The sequence below is a fragment of the Grampus griseus genome, assembly GCF_964374135.1.
Source record: "Grampus griseus genome assembly, chromosome: 2".
Taxonomy (NCBI): Eukaryota; Metazoa; Chordata; class Mammalia; order Artiodactyla; family Delphinidae; genus Grampus; species Grampus griseus.
Window position 1 is genome coordinate 174,300,050 of NC_139018.1, and position 16,270 is coordinate 174,316,319.

Genomic DNA, 16,270 nt, shown 5'->3' on the forward strand with positions numbered 1-16,270 from the left:
TGAGGCCCTTCCTGTTTCTGCTCACCACCTGGTCCCAAAGCCAATGTCACTATTTTAAGATTTTTATTACAGAGTCCCACTTCCATGTACCAGTATCTGTTATGGTTATCTAATTCTGTAACAAATTACCTAAAATCTTGTAATCTTAGAACAACAACCATTTTGTTGTACTTCACAAATTGTAGGTCAGTGAAAAGGGCAGGCTCAGATGGTGGTTATTCTTCTCCATGTAGCATCAGCTGAGGTTAGTTGGTGGCATTCAGTTAAAGGATGGGCTGGTTTGAAGAGTCCAAGACAGTTTTACTCACATTTCTGACACTTTGACAAGGATCATTCAAAAGCTATTCTTGGCTGGGGCTGTCAACCAGAGTGCCTACACCTAGCTTTTTCAGCATGACAGTCTCACTGTAATTAGACTGTGGTGACAGTAGCACAAAAGACAGGAAGGAGGAAATAGGTATCTTCTGTTGTAAAATTCTTACTTATATGTGAAGTGGTGTACTATTATTAGAAGTTAGATTGTGGTAAGTTAAAGCGCTATAGTTTAAGCACCAGAGCAACCACTAAAACTACAAAAGAAACAGGTATGTCTAATAAGCCAACAGTGGAGATAAAATGAAATACTAAAAAATATTCAGTTCCAGATAAGGCAAGAAAAAATGGGAAAAGGATAAATTTGGGCAAATAGAAAATAGCAAGATGGTTACTTTGAATTCAGTCATATAAATAGTTATATTGAGTATAAATGGTCTAAATGCTCTGAAGGTGGAGATCATCAGGCTAGATAAAAAAGCAAGACCTACTAACCACAAACTGTCCACAAGAAATCCTCTTCATATATGAACACACAGGTTATAAGTAAAAGGATTGAAAAAGATATGCCATGCAAACACTAATCATTAAGAAAACTGGACTGGCTGTATTAATATACAACAAAATAGGCTTCTGAGCAGGGAATATTACTAGTAATATTGAGAGATATTTCATAATGACAAGAGAATCAGTTTATCAAAAAGACATGACAATCCTAAATGTCTATGAGCCCAATAACAGAGCTTCAAAATACTTGAAGCAAAAATTGACAGAACAGAAAGGATAAATAGGCAAAACTACAGTTGTAGTTAGTCTCAAACACTTCTCTCTCAGCATTTGATTTATAAGTAGGCAGGCTATTAATAAAAACTAGAATCTGGAGCAACACTGTTAACCAGTGGACTTAATTGACATTTATAGAATATTGCACTCAATAATAGAGGAACACACATTCTTTTCAAGTACACATGGAATTTTCATCAAGGTAGATCATATAACAAGTCTCAATAGATTTTAAAAGATTAAAACTATACAGGATATGTTGTTTTACTATTTCTAAATTGAACTAAAAGTCAATAACAATAGAATATATAGAATTCCTCCCCCAAATATTTAGAAATTAAACAATACAGTTTAAAAAAAAACCATGGTTCCAAGAAATCACAAGAAAAATTAGAAAATATTTTTTAACTGAATGAAAAATGAAAACACATTAGATCAGTATTTATGCAGCTAAAGCAGTGCTCAGAGGAAAATGTATAGCTTTAAAATACATACATTAGAAAAGAAAAAAAGTCTAAAACCAATTATCTAAGCTTTCACCTTAAGGAGCTGGAAAAATCAAAGCAAAATGAACCCGAAGTATGCGGAAGGTAGAAAACAAGAAGTAGAAATCAATAAAATAAAATATTATAAAACAGACAAATAATAGAGAAAATTGATGAAAGCAAAAGCTGTTTTATTATTGTTTTTTACCAGATCAGGTTAGTTGGCCCTCTTTAGTGTCAGTTCAGTGCCTTCCATATATATATTCCTAGATATAAGAGGTTAAAATTATCAGCGTCTTAGGCTCTAGGCCCAGAAACTGGTGTCTTGTCATATCCACCATATTTTATTGGTCAAATAAGTCAAAGAGGTTACCCAAATTCAAGGTTGAGGAGAGACATATACCCACTTCTCAGTGGGAGAAGTTTCAAAATATTTGTGTCACTCTTAAGCACAGTCATTTTTGAAGACCTCAGAGAGATATGAAAACGAAGAGTGCTGAATGAGCTGAAATAGCAGAAACGGAGGAGCATGTAGGAGATGAGATTGCTAGCAGTCATCCTTCCTGAGCGTGTTTGCTGAGAATGGACACTGGCTAAGGATCAAGCTTGCTATGGAAGTGAAATTCTATAAGGGAAAGAGGAACCATGGGAATTTTGATGGTCACATAGTCTGGCATGGTGAACTGGAACCTAGGGAGGCCTCAGACACACAGCTCGTTTTCCCCATAGGTTGTTTGCTGAGCCTTGGGGCGGGATGGGAGGTTGGGAAGTTGAGCTGGAAATATGCAGTGACGTCTTCTGCAGTCCTGCAGTGCTTAGGAGACCGTCTCCATGTGATGGAGTAGGGTGCAGCTGCAATAAACACACCACTGATTTCACCTTTGAGACGTTTTACACCAGAAATAAGCTGATTAGATTGAAGTGAGCAGCTTCTCACCCTACCTGTCTAATAGAGGAAAGGATGGGCCCTCACTGGGAGAAGATAACATCAACCACAGTTTTATGGCTGTTACATTGACAGTATTGATAATAAACTAAAAAGTTAGGTGACATGTGAAAAGTAAAAAAAAAAAAGTTCAAAGAAGAAGGTACAAGAGAAGCAGATCCACCAATGATACAGACTTAGGAGTTACCAAACAAAGATTTTATAGCTGTTGTGAATGTGTTAAAGGAAATAAAGGAAGAGGCTAGCAAAGTGGATGAAAAGATGAACAGTATCAATAGAAAGTTGGGATCTATCAAAAAATAATCAAGTGGGTATTCTAGAGCTGAGAAATACGATATCTGAAATTAAGATTTGAGTTTAAGAGCAAACTTGGCACAACAAAAATAACTAGAACTAGTGAACTAAAGGAAAGTTCAGTGGAAAAAAGTACAAGCTCAGAAAGAAAAAGGAACGGAAAGAAAAAAAACAGCTTAAGAGACATAGGGGATTGAGTCACTTCATCTAATGTACATGTGGTTGGAGTCCCAGGAGGAGAGAATGAGCAAAAGAAATATTTGAAAAGATAATGACCAAAGGTTTTCCAAACTGATGAAAGATAGCAATCCACAAGTTCAAGAAGCACCAGAAACTTAGTGAACCCCAAGCAAGATAAATATGAAGAAAAACACACCTAAGTACAACTTAGTGAGACTTGTGAAAACCAGCTATAAAGAGAAAAATCTTAAAACAACTGAAGGAAATAAACCACACTCCCTTCAATGGAGCAACAGTCAGATTGGTGGCTGACTGTCCTACAGACATTATTAAAATCAGATCATAAAGGAATGACATCCTTAAATTTTAAGTGCAGAAAGGAAAAATATGGCCAACATGAAACTCTATACCCAGCAAAAAAATTTTTTTTTAATTGAAGGCAAAATAAAGATGTTTTTAGACAAAAGATGTGACACTTCCTCACAAGTAGACCCACAGTACAATAATACTAAAGAAAGTTATTCACTCGGAAAACAAGTAATCCCAAGTGAACCATAAAAACTCAGGGAAAAATGAAGAGCATAGGGAAGCATAAATATATGAGTAAGTATAAAAGATTTCAGACCATTGAAAGCAACAATAGTAATGTTTTGTGGGGCCTTAAACATACATAGAAATGGAGTTAAACTGGTATTTTTGTCTTGCTCAGGAAGTGGTAAAAGTCAACTGTAAATCAAGAAAGTATTTATAATCTGTAAGATAATTGCTAAAAATATTACAAAAATGTTTAAACAAAAACTTCACCAAAAGTAAAATGGTATAATAAAAAATTGATTAATCAAAAAAAGAGGAATAAGTGAAGAAAAAAGAGCAGATGGAATGAATAGAAAATTTATAACAGAAAGGTATCCTTAAATATAATTAAATTACGTGTAAATAGGCTTATTCCTCCAATTAAAAAACAAATTTTTGGACTAGATATTTTAAAAAGAAAAAATATATAGTTTGCATAAGTTATATATCACATAAAAGGGTATGGAAAACAAAGAAAAGGTACACTATACAAATACTGACCAGAAACTCTTGTATATTAATATCAGACAAAGCAGACTTTATGCCAAGAAGAATTATGAGAGATAAAGGGGGGCATTTTATAATGATAAAGGATCAATTCAGTAGGAAGACAGAACAGTTCTAAATTTATATGTTCCTAACAACATAACTTCAAAATATATAAAGCTAAAATTGACAGGACAAAAAGGAGAAGTAGATAAATCATAGTCAGAGAATTTAACAACCTTCTTTCAACCACTAATATAACAAGCAGATTAAAAAAAAAAATTTTTATTGTGGTAAAAGTCACATAATGTAAAGCATACTATTTAAACCATATTTAACTGTCCAGTTCAGTGGCGCTAAGTGCATTCACGTTGTTGTGCAGCTCTTACCATCATCCATCTCCCGAATTTTTCACCTTCCTAAATTGAAACTCTGTCCCCAGTAAACACTAACTCCCTATTTCCTTCCCCCCACCCCCAAGCTCCTGGCATCTACCAATGTACTTTCTGACTCTCTGAATTTGGCTATTCTAGGTGCCTCATATAAGCGGAATCAAACAGTATTTGTCTGCACCTAATGTATATTGGAATGCAGGTATTATTTTGTTATTTAAGGTTAACTTAATATATGTCCAGCAAGCAGATTTTTAACAATGAGTAAGGTGATAGACTATTTAAACAATGTGATTAATTTGACCTATTTATAGAACATTATTTGCTATTTATAGAACATTATTTCCAACAACTGCAGAATGCACATTTTTTTCAAGCATGCGTGGAACTTTTACCAGAATAGAACGTGTGCTAAGCCAAAAAGCCAATCTCAACAGATTTCAAAGGATTGATATCATAAAGTATATGTTCCATGGTGGAATTAAACTAGAAATATGTAACAGAAAGATAAAAAATTTCTCAATTTGCATGGAAAATAAGCAGCACACTTTTAAATAATCCCTAGGTCAAAGAAGTACTCACAACCACAATCAGAAAATATATTGAGGGCTTCCCTGGTGGCGTAGTGGTTGAGAGTCCGCCTGCCAATGCAGGGGACACGGGTTCGTGCCCTGGTCCGGGAAGATCCCACATGCCGCGGAGCGGCTGCGCCCATGAGCCATGACCGCTGAGCCTGCGCGTCCGGAGCCTGTGCTCCACAACGGGAGAGGCCACAACAGTGAGAGGCCCGCGTACTGCAAAGGAAAGGAAAAATCAAAAAAAAAAAAAATATATATATATATATTGAACAGAATCAGTATCAGAACATGTGAGACACAAAGTAGTGCCTGGGGAGAATTGTACAGCTTTAAATGCATTTGTTTAAAAGGTAACATTAGGGCTTCCCTGGTGGCGCAGTGGTTAAGAGTCCGCCTGCCGATGCAGAGGACACGGGTTCGTGCCCCGGTCCGGGAAGATCCCACATGCTGCGGAGCGGCTGGGTCCTTGAGCCATGACCTCTGAGCCTGCGCGTCCGGAGCCTGTGCTCCGCAACGGGAGAGGCCACAGCAGTGAGAGGCCCGTGTACCGCAAAAAAAAGAAAAAAAAAAAAAAAAAAGAAGGTAACATTAAAAGCCAGCCATCTAATCTTGCATCTCAAAAAGCTAGAAAAAGAAATGCAAACTAAATTCAGATAAACTAGAAATAACTAACAGAAAAAAGACAAAGAAAATTAGCAAAGTCAAAGGTGTTTCTTTGAAAATATTAATAAAATTGATAAACTCCTACTTAAAATAAAGAGCTCAAATTAACAATATGGTATAAAAAGGAAATATTACTAGAGATCCCAGAAATATTAAAGGATAAGAAAATACTATGAGCACCTTTATGTCAGTACATTTGACAACTTGTATGAAATGGACAAATTCCTTACCAAACTGACACTCAAAAAAGTAAAAATTGTGAATAGTATTATACCTTTTAAAGGCATTGAATCTGGGACTTCCCTGGTGGCACAGTGGTTAAGAATCCACCTGCCTATGCAGGGGACACAGGTTCAATCCCTGGTCCGGGAAGATCCCACATGCTGCGGAGCAACTAAGCCTGTGTGCCACAGATACGAAGCCTGCGCTCTAGAGCCCACGAGCCACAACTACTGAGCCTGCGCGCCCTAGAGCCCATGTGCCACAACTACTGAGCCTGCGTGCCACAACTACTGAAACATGCACGCCTACAGCCCGTGCTCCACAACAAGAGAAGCCACTGCAATGAGAAGCCTGCGCACTGTAACAAAGAGTAGCCCCTGCTCGCCGCAACTAGAGAAAGCCCGCGTGCAGCAACGAAGACCCAACACAGCCAAAAACAAAAAAGGCATTGAATCCATGCTTGGAAATCTTCCCATCTCTAGTAATGTTCTTCACCTGAACTAGGTCTCAGTTTTAGGTCTCTGATGTAAAAGTTCACTGTGGCTGCTGACAAGATTTAGACTCAACTCCCCTTCCATACAGTTTCCTTCAGATTGATCTCCGTTTATTTACTTTTCATCCCATTTTTTGGAGTTTGAGGCGTCCAATTAAGTATATCACATTTCCTTCTGCCAGCTTCCGAACCTTTGAGAAGCAGACATAACTCAGGTTGGCATAAAAATGTCGACCTTATTTGTGGGGGAACTGGGTAAAAGCATCCTTAGGTCTGACTCTAGTCATCGTACCCCTTCGAATTGGACTGACCTAACTTGCCCTTCTGAGTTTGCCATGTGGATGAGAGGGGAATGTATGCAGGTTTGGGCAAGCAAGTTCTAAGAGAGGGTGAGAGACTGGTGACATGTGTGGTCAGTCTTTCACTCTCTCTCATCAAATAGATAAGGCAGAGAGAGGGAGAGGGAGAGAGAAAGGGAGAGGGAGAGAGAGAGGGAGAGGGAGAGGGAGGGAGAGAGGGAGAGAAAGAATGGTGTTTTTTCACCTGTCAACCTGGTTGGAGCCCTACTCTTATTATCCTCTTTCTCTAAGAAGTCAGATCTACCCTGTTCAGATGGAACCCCCAGTTCCACTGCCAACCTACTTCTGGGTCCTCATGTCATCTGGACCCCCTGCTCTATTTTGAATAAGTTTTTATGATTTTGATCTTACCCCCAGAATTCTTGCCTCTCCTCTGCAGAAATGTAAACCTGGCTTTCGTAGGCAGTGCTATTTTTTAACTGTACTATAACAAGTTATATTCTTTAACTTGATCAGTGCTGTCAACCAGAATCATCTCAAGATCTCAAATGCTGAAAGTCCCTCTGTTTTCCTTCCTCCTCTTCTCTGGCTAGTGTTTTCCCTTCAAAGCCTCAAATTCAGAGATTCCTTCAGTTATATACTGTCTCTCCACCTCTCTTTCCCTCCCCCCTCTCTATCACAGCAGATGGCCGTGCTATTGATCTTAACTTCCTCAACTGTACGCCCTTCTACACAATAATTTTTATCTATATCCGTCACCCATCCTTTCTTCCATTTCTAACCATAAAGAGAAAACAGTTTCTCCTCTTAACATGGCGAACTCTAACCAGACGTCTTTTCCCACCTTCTCACTAGACTTTGCTCCATTATTAACCTCTCTTCCTTTTACTGGCATTAAAAATGAAAACAACAAGTCTTGTTAAAGATTCAGCTTTCCTTTCAAACTATGCCAGGCCTCTTAGAGTAGTTAATTCCATTTCTCCATTTTCTTTAATTCCCCCAATTACTGGAAGTTTCTGTTCTCTTTTATTGCCATCCTGAAATTTCTTTCTAAGCTCACCAGCGCCTGTTAAGTTATTCTTAGCCCTCCTTCCGCCCTGAAAAGACAGGACCGGGTGCTGCCTCCTTTGCCTCTTCTTCCTCAACTTCACTGATGGACCGCAGACTTTGTGGAAAGCTCCCCTCTCAAATAAGTAAACCTTTTAGAAGGTAAGCAAACTGTCTTATTGACTTGCTGTAACAAGGGAGACCACACAGATGATTCTGAAGGACTGCCTGCTTTAGGAAATGAATTTAGGATTTTTATAGGTTGATTATAGGTTGATTATAGGTTTTATAGGTTGATTATCAGGTTCTAGGGTAAGAGGTCAGAAGTGAGCTGAGTCTTTGGGTTGGTTGATTTCTTAAAGTCATGATCAATGCCCACACGCAAGGTGGTGATTGAAAGGGAAGGTCTGTGGCGGCCGAGGACACTGCGTCTGTGACTGTCCGACTGAATGCTGGTAACCGTTCCAGCCCTCGGTCTTGCATAACTGATGGCGTGGTTATTCGCGTTCTCACTTTCAAGCACGTCTTCAGTGTATTTTTGACGATTTAAATCCGTTGCAGTTGCCCTGGTTTCCCCTTACCTTGGCTATTACAGTAACAAAATAGGTCTCACCGCCTTTCGAATCTTCTCATAGTAACTCTAAAACCAGAGCCATCTTTCTAGAGTACAAATTCGAATGAGTTTTCTACTGAAAACCCTCGGTGGCTCTTTTTATGTATAAAATACAGCTGCATATACTGAGTGTAGCATTCAGCCCCTTTTCCAGTCCTCGTCTGTCTGTTGGTCTGTGGGTTCCCTGCTCCCTCCCTCCATCCTGCTTTTCCCCCTCACTCCCTGCCCCCCTTTTCTCTTCCTCACCCCCAGACTATGCTTTTATCATAGAAGTATACTGACTTTTCTGAGCTCATACTCTGTATTGTGGCCTCTGTGCCTAAAACAAAATAATTTTTGTTTCTTCTTGGAACGTTACTTGTTTCTAAACCTTACCTTTATCCGATTGTTAAAAGCCCTGTCTCTTTTCAAACTGTATTTAAATGTCACCTTTACAGAGCACGTTACTTTGCTGGGACTGTGTAGCAAAATCCTGCAGACGGGGTGACTTCAACAGTAGCAGTCTGTTTGCTCAGTCTTGGAAGCTAGTCATCTGAGATCAAGGTGTCGCAGGCTTGATTTCCTCTGAGGGCTCTCTCCGTAGCTTGCAGATGTCCGCCTTCTTTCCTTGTCCTCACATGGTCTTTCCCCTGGTGTGTCTCTTTGTGTCCTAACTTCCTCTTCCTATAGGGGCACCAGTCAGATTGGATTAGGGCCCACCCTAAAGGCCTTATTTTAATTTAATCATATCTTAAAGGGCCTTTTCTCCAAATACAGACACATCCTGATGTACTGGGGGATGAGGGCTTCGACACATGATTTTGGGGGGTTAGAAGACACAGTTCAGTCCCTAACACAGAGCCTCTGTACGTCTTCCCTGCAGTGAGGAGCCCTCCCCCAAACCCAAAGCACTCTGGACCACTTGCAGTGTTTATTGTATTTGCCTTGATGTGGGGTTTTTCGAGTTGATCTGTCTGTCTCTGGCGGTTTGTGGGTTTCCTAAGGACAGGAACTATCTCTTACTCAACTTCATCGCTCCCTGCTCTCTAGTGCTGAGTGGGGCTTGATTGTTCGCTAAATTTTAAACGATTCAGCGTAAATTGGGCTTAAATATCTAATAATATATTTTCCAGAAGTTTTAGGAGATTGACATAAAAAATATAGGAAGGGAATATGTTATACTTCCTATTTTAGAAGTCTTTGAGCATAGCTTGAGATTTTTATCTTAGGTTCTTAAATTATACATAATATAAGTAATGTCAGTTTTGTAGAACTAAATATAACTCTTTTATGATGTTTAATCATCTAATTGGCTTCTGTGAGCTACCTATCAGTTCTTTCAATTTTATTACTTCCATTACATTTGTTTTCAGATAAAGATGAATGTCATGTCTCAACCAACACTGAAAATGTGACGTTTAGAAGACATTTGCTAAGTCGAGTCACCTCATGTAAGTCTGCTCACATCTCTCAGCATCAGCTTAATATTGATTTAAAATGTAAAGAATTAAGTTCACCACCTTTGAGGCTTTCTCAACGCTCAAATTGCTCAGAATATCTCAGAGTCCCCTTGTATATTGAATCACTGGTCTTGGAAAACAGTGGAAAGATGATTACGTACTAAATTTCATGTGCTTATTACAAATACAATGTTTAAAATCAAGGTATTATTTTAAAACTGAGAGTAGCACTTCAAGATCGTCCTTTATTTTGTATCAAGTCTAGGCAACAAGTCCCAACTGTGTGCCAAACTTAATGGTTCTAAGACGGTTTTCCATTGTAACAAATGTTTTGTATTTCAGTTTCTTAAGTCTTTGTACGGTTTTTTAAAATATGTTCTTGATCATTAAAGGGCGATATATAGTAACTGGAACCTTAAATGGTTAACTATTTACTCAAAAAATGTAGCTTTGAAAAGTCATCTTAACCAATCCCAACTATTATAATTATCTCCTAATGGTCTTCTGTCTTCATTCTGTCTTCTATCCTGTTTTTGTTGCCAGACAGATCTGCAGGTAGAACCACTCCAATAATTTTAAAACCCTTTAATGGCTCCCCACTCACTACTGGATAGAATCCATGCCTTCCCCTGGCATTCACAGCCCTCTCCCAAGCTCCTAAAAATACCCCCCGCCTTAGCCAGCTGAGCTCTCTCCTGTTCTCTGACTTCTCGTTCTTGTCTGTGCCTCTGCGTCTCAACTTGGACTGTTTCCTTGGTGTTCTCTGTGACGTCCTTTGCTCCTCCCTTTCTGGTTTCTCTGCCGGTTGAAATCTTGGCGCAAGCTGGCCCCTCAAGGCTCAGCTCAGGTGTGGACCCCTCCACGAAGCTTTCCCTGATCACTCCAGCTAGAAGCACGAGCTCTTCCCCTCTCTGCTGGCTTCGCCCAGGATTTTGTTTTTACCACTGTTTCAGCACATTTCACCCTGCAGCTTTAGTGTGTGTGTTGATGTCTGTCTTATCTCCCACCCGAGGTTGTGAGGGCCAGAAAATCAAACCTCTTGTCTGACTTATTTTTGTCTTACACAGCATTCGGCAATAACCTTTAATAGTGCTTGGTAAATATTTGTATAACAAATTGAGAATGTGCCTGGACTTTTCTCCCATCATCCCCTTCCGTCTTTCATCCTTACAGACACATATGGTCCGTATTCATGGCAACTGTTCTCCCTCGTTGTGCCCTCCTGGCAGACCTGCACACTGCCATCTTATCCTAGGCAAACACTGACCGTGGTGTAATTAACAAGATACGGTCAGTTCCCAGCCTCAGAAATAAACTGTAGTCCCAAAGTTCATGTCTAATTCTGCTGTTTGGAATGCAGAAAGCATTTTTCCACAAAAACAATGTTATAAATAGTGGTTAGGTTTCTCAGCCAGCCCTCCCAAGACTAGTTAACCCAGAAGTACCAGTGTAGCCTCCGTGTATCACATTGTTTTGTAGAGAACCTCTAACTCTGGATATGGAAACACATCTCTCGTTCCCTAGAAGCAGAACAGTAACTTTCTGGGCAGCCTGAGCTGTAGGAGGGTCTGAGCTGGGGCTCTGGCATGGCCCCTCCCCCCATATTGGATACCCTCATACCAGCAGCTTTTTGGTTTTCAGTATTTGCATAAGGAACATTTACCGATAGGTCACTGATACTCTCATGTCTTCGGAATTGAGGGCAAGGGGACGCTTGCTCTTCTCATCATCCCACAGTAGATTCGGATGGTAAATAGGGCTTCAGCTGCCCTGTCACATGGGGGTTAAGTGAGGTATTGACAGATGAGGAGTGTCTTACTACTGCTCACTTTCAGTTGTCCTGTGGGCTTATGGGAATTAAATATATAAGCATGGAAAAACTTCTCTCTATAGGAAAAACACATTTCTAGGCATCAGCTCTGTATTTGACATGACATCAGTTTTGTGGACAAGTGATTCTCATTCCTACGTGGGCGTAGTGATGCTTTGCCATGAAAAGCACCCGTGTATGTAAACAGCCCTGGAGGCTGACGGTTTCTGCTGTCAGGCTGTAAGAATAGCACTCCATAAAATTTAGAGAATTTAACATGTTCAGCATCTTATGAGCTTGGAGCACAGGAGTGAGTGTCTATTTTATGTTTAGTACTGTCCTAGATGCTGGGGACTGGGGAACGGGAACCAAAGATAATATGAAAAGTGTCCTTTCCCCTCCAGGAGCCTGAATCAGGGAGTAGAGTATGAAAGAAGCATTCGCAGTGCAAACAATATGTTGTTAATTGCCATAAAGTACTTCAGGAAGGTAGCAAACGTTCTTAGGATGATCAGAATGGCATGATTCCCCATGGTTATAAATATAGTGGTGGGATTTCATTTAGTCTTAGAGCAATGGTGAAGGTCTAAATAAAGAGCTAGGAGAGGAAATGATATTCCAGGTTGGATTAACAGCATGAACAGAGGACTAGAGTTACAAACAGACAAGCGAAACAGCATTACTGGCTGGAACAGAAGGTTTAGTTTACGTCAGTGAAATAATAGGTGGGAAAATGGCGCCAGTGGTTCCACCCTGGCAGTGAATAAGCGCTCATCCGTAGATCTTTTTAAACATACAAGTCCCTGGATCTTAACCCCGGAACTAATAAATAGAATTGCTGGGGCATGAGACCTAAGCCTCTTTATCTTTTAACGCTCCCCCAGTGGTTGAGAACCACTGAATTAGAAGGAGGGGCTGAACGTAGGAGTCAGGCCTCTGTCCCTCAAGCAGTGGGAAGCCCTCAGGGGCTTCTGAGACGGGTGACATATGAGCAACGGGCGTTTGCCAAGATAAAGGATTCGTCAACTGCATGTGAACGGCAGAGAAATAAGAACCAGCTTGAGTCTGAGCAGTGGTGGTGGGAAGGCAGAGGTCACATGTGTACGTGTTCATGGATGTATGGGAGTCAGCGATGTCAGCCTTGACCTCGGCGTGATTTCTTTTATAAACCGCTTATACGACTTCACCCTCATTAGTCTGATCTGTTTTCTCTTACAACCTGGCAACTTAAACAGTAATTTCCGCCAGTTTGCATTTAATGGAAGGAGACCATTGTCTACTCATGTCCACGTCTAACTCATAATCATAAGTGAAGTTGTGTGTATGAGGAATGCGACCTGTAGCGTACTCGTAAGGCGTGTACTAGCCACCCACACGTGCAGTAAGACAACCTCAGTTCTCACTGGGCAGGATTGCGCCAACAGCCGGAGTCACATGTACGATACTTACATGATTCTCTAGCATCTAGTTGAAATTGAAGCAGTAGTCTAAATTATGCTATGCGCTTTAATATTTTTAGCAAGAGATTTGATAAGCGCTTCATTTTTCTGGCAGCAGACCCACGCCTGCTTCCTGACAGCAGCAGCTGCCCTTCCTCTGAGTTCATGCTTCTCTCCTGCCCACACCTCCTCCCCTCCCCTCCGGGCCCATCCCCTGCTGGTGTCTGTGCACCACACCACACCCCATCCTCACCCGGGGGGCAGCAGAGAGGAGATTAAAGCAGTCAGAATTTCACTTCTCCTTTGCCACTGACACGGCCGGCTGACCCTGGAGTCTCACACTCCTGGCCGACGCCGGACGTGAAGCCTGCCAGCGTATCCACACTCAGAAGTCTCAAACCACGCCTTAGTCGGACATGTTTCCCATCTCTTTGACGTATTTTAAATAACTTATGTTTGGCAACAATGGGCCATGTTTATTAGATGGCAGAGAATAAATTCAAGGTGTGATGTTTTGATATGACCTGTCCCCTTTAAAAAAGGATTCAACATCATGGATTTTTAAAAAAGAACCACTCTCTTGGCTATTCTGTAACAGTACATACAGTGACAGCAGTTCCTGCTCTGGTCTTCTTTGCCTGTGGCAGTTAATTTACTCTTGTGTTATCAATATCTCCAGATCTCTTGACTTAAATTTTTATGACAACTTAGGCTTTCACTAACCATCCACATGTTTAACCAGACAATGGATGGTCTGCTCAGATTTGAGGGAGCCTGTAGGAGAAAGGGAAGCGGGGAGAACTAAAATTTGTTGAGTACCCACTCCGTGCCATGTCCTTTACGTGTCTTTTATGATCTTAACTCCATTTTACAACGGAGGAACTTGGGATTTAGAGAGGTTTTTTAGAACTTTTTTTTTTTTTTGCAGTACGCGGGCCTCTCACTGTTGTGGCCTCTCCCGTTGCGGAGCACAGGCTCCGGACGCGCAGGCTCAGCGGCCATGGCTCACGGGCCCAGCCGCTTTGCGGCATGTGGGATCTTCCCGGACCGGGGCACGAACCCGTGTCCCCTGCATCGGCAGGCGGACTCTCAACCACTGTGCCACCAGGGAAGCCCTAGAGAGGTTTTAAAAATGTATCTGATGTCAGAAGTCTAGTCAGCGATAGAACTGGGTTTTGATCCCAGGTCTGGCTATCTAACTGTTTAAGCAGACTGATCCTACAGGTCTGCGTGACTTTTATTTGTTGGGAAACATCAGTGAACTTGGAATTGGTCGGGGGTGGGGGGTTGGGTGTAAGCTTTACCTCCCTCACTAATAACCGTGACCATTTTAATGAAATTTTTTTAACACCTTTATTGGAGTATAATTGCTTTACAATAGTGTGTTAGTTTCTGCTTTGTAACAAAGTCGATCAGTTATACATATACATATATCCCCATATCCCTCCCTCTTGCGTCTCCCTCCCACCCTCCCTATCCCACCCCTCTAGGTGGTCACAAAGCACCGAGCTGATCTCCCTGTGCTATGCGGCTGCTTCCCACTAGCTATCTACTTTACGTTTGGTAGTGTATATATGTCCATGCCTCTCTCTCACTTCATCCCAGCTTACCCTTCCCCCTCCCCATATCCTCAAGTCCATTCTCTAGTAGGTCTGCGTCTTTATTCCTGTCTTGCCCCTAGGTTCTTGAGAACCTTTTTTTTTTTAGATTCCATATATATGTGTTAGCATACGGTATTTGTTTTTCTCTTTCTGACTTACTTCACTCTGTATGACAGACTCTAGGTCCGTCCACCTCACTACAAATAACTCAATTTCGTTTCTTTTTATGGCTGAGTAATATTCCATTGTATATGTGTGCTGCATCTTCTTTATCCATTCATCTGTCGATGGACACTTAGGTTGCTTCCATGTCCTGGCTAATGTAAATAGAGCTGCAATGAACGTTGTGGTACATGACTCTTTTTGAATTATGGTTTTCTCAGGGTATATGCCCAGTAGTGGGATTGCTGGGTCGTATGGTAGTTCTATTTTTATTTTTTTAAGGAACCTCCATACTGTTCTCCATAGTGGCTGTATCACTTCACATTCCCACCAACAGTGCAAGAGGGTTCCCTTTTCTCCACACCCTCTTCAGCATTTATTGTTTGTAGATTTTCTGATGATGCCCATTCTGACTGGTGTGAGATGATATCTCATTGTAGTTTTGATTTGCATTTCTCTGATGATTAGTGATGTTGAGCATTCTTTCATGTGTTTGTTGGCAATCTGTATATCTTCTTTGGAGAATAATGAAATTTTAATTTAAAATATTTAATGCTCTCAGCTTCAGTTTCCTCATTTATCCTATGGGGATAAAGCCTGCTTTACTGACCATTTGGGATGGTTGTGAGAATAATAAGCTAGTGAATTTCAGTATGATTTTACACGTATAAAAACCCTTGAAAGATTGAGAGATTTTTAATGAAAGCAAAAAACAAGCAAAAACCCACAAAGCATTAAATGAGATGATTTGGATAGATTTTGTGGTATTTCACTTCTTAACATTGCTCTACAAACTTTCCAAATAATATTTGTCAGTTTTGTAAGTCCCCACCACCATGGTTTGCCAAACTGCGTCACTGAATTAAACATCTCAGTGCAGCAGAGAGAGTCCTGGCTACATACCAGGTACCTCATTTCACTTACCAGAAGCAATCATTAGTTTCTATACCATATCCAACAGGTCTGAACTCTGCTAGATACTGAAATGTTCATAGCCAGTGAGGACTCAGAATGTTCTAAGTCTGCTCACTAGTCATAGACTTATCGGACTAAAGTTAATGTTAACATTCTCAGGATAATTCTTTATATTTTTGAAGTTTTTAATAAGCCTGAGTAATAAAGTCACATTTTGTAAAAGTACTTTCACAAAACTGCTCTTCAAAAGTGTTTCCGGGTTTCTGGGCAACGTTCATAGGTTACAGGATGGTGAATACTGAAAGAGAGCTCTGAGCTATTGTCATCCACTTAAACTTCTTCCACGTATACAGAGAAGAGATAAGAAATGTAGGGAACTCGTTAAGTTACAAGGACAAGGTTACGAATGAAGTGGCCATGAGCCTGAGGAGTACCAAGGTCATGTCCTAGGTTTACCCCAAACCTTTACCCCATTAAAGCCCTAAGTCTCTCCTGAAAGGCAAATGCCTTAGGAAGCCCAGCTGAGACCATGGGAGAA

At 40.7% G+C, this 16,270-nt stretch overlaps 1 protein-coding gene across 7 annotated transcripts in view; it reads left to right on the forward strand.

The window, feature by feature from the left end:
• The window catches only part of ZNF438 (zinc finger protein 438), a 171,404-nt gene that overhangs the window by 78,527 nt on the left and 76,607 nt on the right, over positions 1 to 16,270 (forward strand). For 6 of the 7 annotated variants that reach the window (XM_082681414.1, XM_082681416.1, XM_082681417.1 and 3 more), the window contains one exon: positions 9,719 to 9,796. In XM_082681414.1, coding sequence (XP_082537540.1) covers positions 9,795 to 9,796 — 2 coding nt within the window. In that variant the 5' untranslated portion in view covers positions 9,719 to 9,794. Of the gene's footprint in view, positions 1 to 7,714; positions 7,916 to 9,718; positions 9,797 to 16,270 lie in introns of those variants that run through there. The other variant, XM_082681420.1, reaches the window with a different exon arrangement.